This window comes from Petaurus breviceps, unplaced genomic scaffold (genome assembly GCF_028583685.1).
Source record: "Petaurus breviceps papuanus isolate PSGF00001 unplaced genomic scaffold, PetGlider_PUasm1.0 188, whole genome shotgun sequence".
NCBI lineage: Eukaryota > Metazoa > Chordata > Mammalia > Diprotodontia > Petauridae > Petaurus > Petaurus breviceps.
The window spans coordinates 41,595,271-41,601,546 of NW_027185804.1; the positions used below are offsets into that span (position 1 = coordinate 41,595,271).

Consider the following 6,276-nt stretch of genomic DNA (forward strand, 5'->3'; position numbering starts at 1 on the left):
CTATTAATAGAGGACCATGAAAAAGCTGTCCAACTAATGGCATGTTTGTAAGAATAAAGTCTATATGATCTGCACTGGGTTTCACCACTTATCACCCTCTTGCCATCAGGATATGTTTTCTCATAGTACTAATCCAAAGATTTTGGCTGAATGAAGTCTTCTTGCCTTTTAAGCCTTCTTCCAAGTTTGTATATTTCTATAAGTGGTACAACCCTTCTCCCTGTCACCCAAACTGTGGAGAGAAAGAAGGAGAGAAAGAAAGAAAGAAAGAAAGAAAGAAAGAAAGAAAGAAAGAAAGAAAGAAAGAAAGAAAGAAAGAAAGAAAGAAAGAAAGAAAGAAAGAAAGAAAGAAAGAAAGAAAAGAGAAAAATTCCCCTTCCATATGTGATGTAATACCCACAGATTCTGTTGCATCCATCATTTATATCCCCTGACAGGATAACCACTTAACAAAAACAGTTGACTGAGAACTGACTGAACCTGACCTTGTTTCCCCCTAGGAAGATGAACTTCCTGGAGTTGACCAGACATAGTTACCCCAGCCGCAAATTATTTTGTGAATCTCCCAAACTCTCCCCTCCCTAGAATCCCAAGCTTTCTTTATGGACTTTTACTTGTTATGCGAAACAACTTATCTGGTGAATCACCAAACCCCTTCCACCTTCTCGTTATTCTCTCTGCCTTATTACCCTAAATAAAACCTATTCCCAGCCCTCACCTTGGGTACACCAGCACTTGCTGTGTGGCACTTCAGACTGCCACTCACTTGCACGAATTTAAGACTTTAATTGTATTGTATTGATTGTTTTCATTAAAATTCAGGTGGACACATTCTAACTCAATTAGTCCCCATCTTTCACCTAAACTGTTGGAGTAGCCTCCTGATTCTCCTGGGCCTCCAGTTTCCCTCCTTGCTTTTCATTAATCTGTTGTCAACATAACTGCCATAGTAATCTTTGTAAGAAACAGGTCTGAGGGGGTCACTGCCCTTATGAAAGGTGTTTGTCAACCAGATTTTCCGTTTTGGGCAAAGAAAAGTCCCCCTAAGTTACACCTCTAGTCCTTCTCTTGATGGATGCTTTCAAAGTTCAGCTTAGGTGCTCCCTTCTCTGGAAGTATCACTCCAAACCCCACTTGGTGAACCTGAGATTCTCAAATTTTCTTATTTTTTTAAATCTCACTTTTAACCCTATCAGACCCTATCTTCTAGTTGAATAATTCGCATAATTGTTTTTTAAGGAATAACTCTATAACCATGAAAGTAATGCAAAAAGGACTATATATTACTTTGGGCTACCCCTGACTATAGGTCATTCAATCAATGCTGGATGAGCCCTTATCAATAACATAAAAGCTTGGATTATACATCCTCATGGTCCTTTACTCCTTTATGGTAGATGATTCTATGTCAGGAATTATGAATTGTGTCATTTTTTTTATCTGCATTCTCTGTGCCAAGTACAGATTTTCCATATAGTAGGGACTAAAGGATTGATTAATTGGATCAAATTACAATGAATTGAATTGGGCCCCCCAAAATTATCGTTTTTGGTTGATCATTCCCAAAGACCTTTTGTTTCAAGGTGGACTCAAAATCACTGTACACATGAAGAAATTCATCATAATTATTTTGCCAGGTTGACTTCATTATCATAGAAGTTTCCTGAGCCTGTGGACTATTTCCCCTTTCTCTTTGTATCTTTCACATAGATAGGGAATAATACATACTAGTCAAATTAAAGCAAATTGATGTCAATTACTAAAGCCCTATGGCCTCTCAGGATATATAGTACCATTAAGAATTGAATTGGTTCCTCTACATTCACAAATATTGTATCATTACATTGTTTTTTTTTTTACTTTATTTTTTTTTTTATTTTTGAGCAATCGGGGTTAAGTAACTTGCTCAAGGTTACACGGCCAGTTATTTTGTATCATTACATTGTGTTGACTTCATTAAATTCAATGGATAGAGTGGAATGACAGCTGGTCCAGGGATTAGAACTTTCAGGATATGTTCCCAAACCTGCTAAAATGTTTTCCTTTCTGAATTTTGAGAAATTCCATCTGGGACTCAGTTTACTCATCCAAAAGTATAAGCATGGGACTACCTTTTAAATTCTCAATTCTACCACTTTATTATGTAGGTAAATTTGACCCTGTAGTTCATAAAATAGGAATAGGGAAAATGGAAGTCCATGCTTCCCTGAAGATTATCCAGCAATCTGGTGGTAGGTAGATGGAGTGGTGGGATAAAGCAGGATGAAGGATGAGATATGTTGGGAACACTCAATTGAGGTTACCTACATAAAGTTTCTATGAAGACCAACTCATGTTTGTATTTGTATATCCTTGTTCAAGATGAGAAGGTTCTCTCTGATACCAAAGAAGAAGCTGAACCACAGATTGTGAGAGGTAGAGGAGAACCTAGAGATTACTTATATGCTAGTCAGCGGGGGCAAGGGTTCATACTGAGAGGAATGAAATGGTTACAGTGAGACAATTGATTTGACAGGGTAATGGGCAACAGAAGAAACTGGAAAAAAAAATGCTGGATTTGGAGTCATAGCACCTAAATTTAAATCTTTCCATCAAAAAGTATTTATTAAGGCCCTACTATGTGCCAAGAACTATGGCAAGCACTGACTTTTTTAAGTATTATCTGTTTAACTTTGTGCAAGACACGTCTCTGGGAATCGGTTTCACCTTAAGTTCAATGGTTTGAAATAAATTACCTTTAAAATTGCTTCCAGCTAGAAAATTATGCTCATATTATACAGGAAGATATTTGTGCACTCATAACAAAGGTTGACAAGTATTGTCCATGTTTTATTATCCCCTGGTATTTTTGAAGCTTCTCTGCAACACACGAGACTTGCCTAAAATTAAATTTCCAAGAGGCTACCAATTTATCAGATAGATAAATCATAAGTTTTCTGTATACCCAATATTTATCATTTTTTAGCTATAATAGCTGTAACATTCATTTTCAACAGTGAGTGAACTGTACCCCGATGTTTTCTTCCATTTTGCCTATCCCCCTTCATTGGCCATGGCCCATTAAATAGGCCTCCTTCATTGAGAAAACTGACCTTAACTTGCTAACCACTACATGAAGTATGGGATGAAGTATGCCAACAAGGGGTTCAAATTCACTCCTTGAGAGGAGAAGGTGGATATTACTACAATCTTTGGAATATGGGTAAAACATCAGCTTCATGACAGCTTAAGTGAAATATTTGGACTTCAAACATTTGCCTGTCCAGTGACTTGATTTGAAAGTTGGACCATCCAGAATGTCCTGTCTTTCTAGAGTATGACAAGTTGTAGTCCAGGATACCTAAGGAGAAATTGTAGTCAGAATGGTTAGAGACAGACAGAAAGACAGAGATGGAGAGAGACAGACATAGACAGAGACAGAGAGAAAGAAAGAGACAGAGAGACAGAAAGACAGGGACAGAGAAAGACAGAGAGACAGAGAAAAAGAAACAGAGAGACAAAGACAGACACACACACAGGAATATATATGGGGGGTGGTAGTTAGAGGGAGAGAGAGACAGAGACAGAGACAGAGAGACAGAGAGAAAGCTGTTTAATACGGTTTTATATAACATATAGGCAGGACAGTTTGTGCTTCTTTTAATGTAAGCTCATCCATGCCATAACTTTTTGAGACAGTAAAAAATGTTTTGAGAGAGAACCTGCATGTTACTTTTCATAAAACCAAGCTGTGAGATATAAAGAAAGTAGATGAAGAGAACATTCCCTGGCATTGAAAAGACAAGTGTTTATTGGACAAGCATTGATCAAATATGAGCTGTGTAGCATGAGTTGTACTTAGTGCAGGGGGAGAAGAGAAATACAAGAGCCTCTGCCTTCAAATATCTATATTCTATGAGGGTAGGAGAAAAAACATGTACAAAGATAATGTAACTATATGCATGCATAAGTATATGAAACTTGGGTATATGTGTAAATATAAATATATACTCATCTCATATTTTATTCTATTCTATATGCTATTACATTATATTACATTGTTATGATTACATCGTAAGGTATCATTGGTAAAAATGATAAGGTAACATTGTGTTACCTTACATGATGGTTCATGGTATATCATATTATATTGCATTGCACCACATGCCATAACATATGATTTGCCAATACGTATATGCCAATAAATACATCTGCTTATTACACATAAGCATATGCATATGCAAATAGATATATTGTGCCAAGCTCTGGTTATAAAAAGATACAACTGAACCAGTCTGTCTCCTGAAAGATCTAAAATCTCTTCACATGTATATACATATATATACAAATATATGTAAATATGTGTATATATTAATATGGATATGTGCATATATGATTATGTAAATGAATATCAATGGTTGTAAGTTTACCCTCCACTAACTCTGATGAAAGTCACTCCAGAGGTCATTTGACTGATAAATTTGGTGCCTCCTCATGACAAGCCACTCTACCTTTTCCATGATGATTTTCTAAGAATAGCCACACAATCACTGATGCTATTCTCAAGCCTTCCTCAAATGATAGAAAGTAACCCCTCAACCATCCTGAATTTTATTATATCATAAAAATTCACTAAGCTATGAAAGATTTAAAATGAAATAAGAGTTTGGGATAAATGCAGTGTGTGTGTGGAGGGGGGAATGAGAGGGAGTAAAAGTTTATAACAATTATCTAATTTTTATTTAAAATTTAAACTTCAGGCAGCTAGGTGGTTCAATGAATAGAGCACAGGGCTTGGAAGAGAAGACTCATCTTCATGACTTTAAATCCTTCCTCAGACACTAACTAGTTGTATGACCCTGGGAAAGTCATTTAACCCTATTTGTCTCAGTTTCTCATCCATAAAATGAGCTGGAGAAGGACATGGCAAACCACTCCAGTAATTTTGCCAAGAAAATTCCAGATAGAGTGGGTGACAAAGAGTTGTACATGTTTGAACAACATCAATGTAAACTTTAATAACCTAAAATACACTAAGACTTTTGGGACACCCCATATGGTGCTTTGAAGTTTGTCATGCACTATATACTCATATTATCCTCATTTTAAATCTCATTTATTTCCTTCCCTCACTTCCTTCCATCACTTCCTCCTTCATTTTTTTTCCTTCTTTCCTGCCCCCTTTGTCTCCTTTCCATCCCTTATGTATTTTGTGAAAGTTCAATATAATTATAATTCATTATAAAAACATTAGGAATTAATAGTAGCATTGAACAACTTCTGGTCCATTTCCATGCAGGTTCACTTTGACGTTTTCCTATTTTGTCTTGGTAGACATGTCACTTCAAAGAGATGCATATGGCTGAAAGGAATGTCAGTGGGATAGTGGAGTTTGTTCTCTTGGGCTTTACTGAGAACCCTCCCCTCCAACATGCCCTGTTTGTGTTCTTCTTCCTGATTTATCTCATCACTGTGCTGGGAAACCTGTGGCTCATCCTACTCATTGGCTCCAGTTCCCAACTTCACTCCCCGAAGTACTTTTTCCTTGGCCACTTGGCCTTCTTGGATTTGTGTTATTCGTCTGTCTGCATCCCTAAGTTGCTTGTGAATCTCTTAACCGATAGAAAAGTCATCTCCTACACCGGCTGCATCCTTCAGTTCGCCCTCTTCAGCATGTTCCTGACCACAGAATGCTTTCTTCTGGCAGCAATGGCCTATGACCGCTACATGGCCATTTGCAGACCTCTTCGCTACCAAGTCACCATGACGGCCAGCCTCTGCTTGCGCCTGGTAGCTGGCTCCTACCTGTTTGGCTGTGTGACCTCCCTCACCCACATGGGGAGCTTGCTGAGCTTGTCTTTCTGTGGCCCCAATGTCATTAACCATTACTTCTGTGATATCCCAGTGCTCATTCATCTGGCCTGCTCTGATGTTCAGAGCAATGAGATTTTGCTCCTAATCTTCTCTGGAGTAACATCAGGAACCACCTTTCTAATAGTTCTTACCTCCTACTTCAGTATCGTAATCACTGTTCTGAAGATTCCTTGCCCCCACGGTAGGTATAAAACATTTTCCACTTGTGCCTCTCACCTGACAGTGGTCACTCTATTCTATGCAACAGTGATGTTTACATATTTCTGCTCCAGCTCTGCCCATCCATCAGAAGGGGCCAAAATCATGTCTGTGTTTTATACTCTCTTGCTTCCAGTTCTTAATCTCCTGATTTACAGCATACGCAACAGGGAGATCAAAGAGGCCCTTAGAAAAATGGTACAGAGGAAAATACTTGCCCAATGA

At 37.9% G+C, this 6,276-nt stretch overlaps 1 protein-coding gene across 1 annotated transcript; it reads left to right on the forward strand.

Moving 5' to 3' along the window:
* The first annotated feature begins 5,226 nt into the window (after positions 1 to 5,226).
* LOC138163576 (olfactory receptor 5J3-like) lies at positions 5,227 to 6,276 on the forward strand. Its single transcript, XM_069091020.1, has one exon. It carries the CDS (start codon positions 5,332 to 5,334, stop codon positions 6,274 to 6,276), a length of 945 nt encoding a protein of 314 aa, XP_068947121.1. The 5' UTR covers positions 5,227 to 5,331.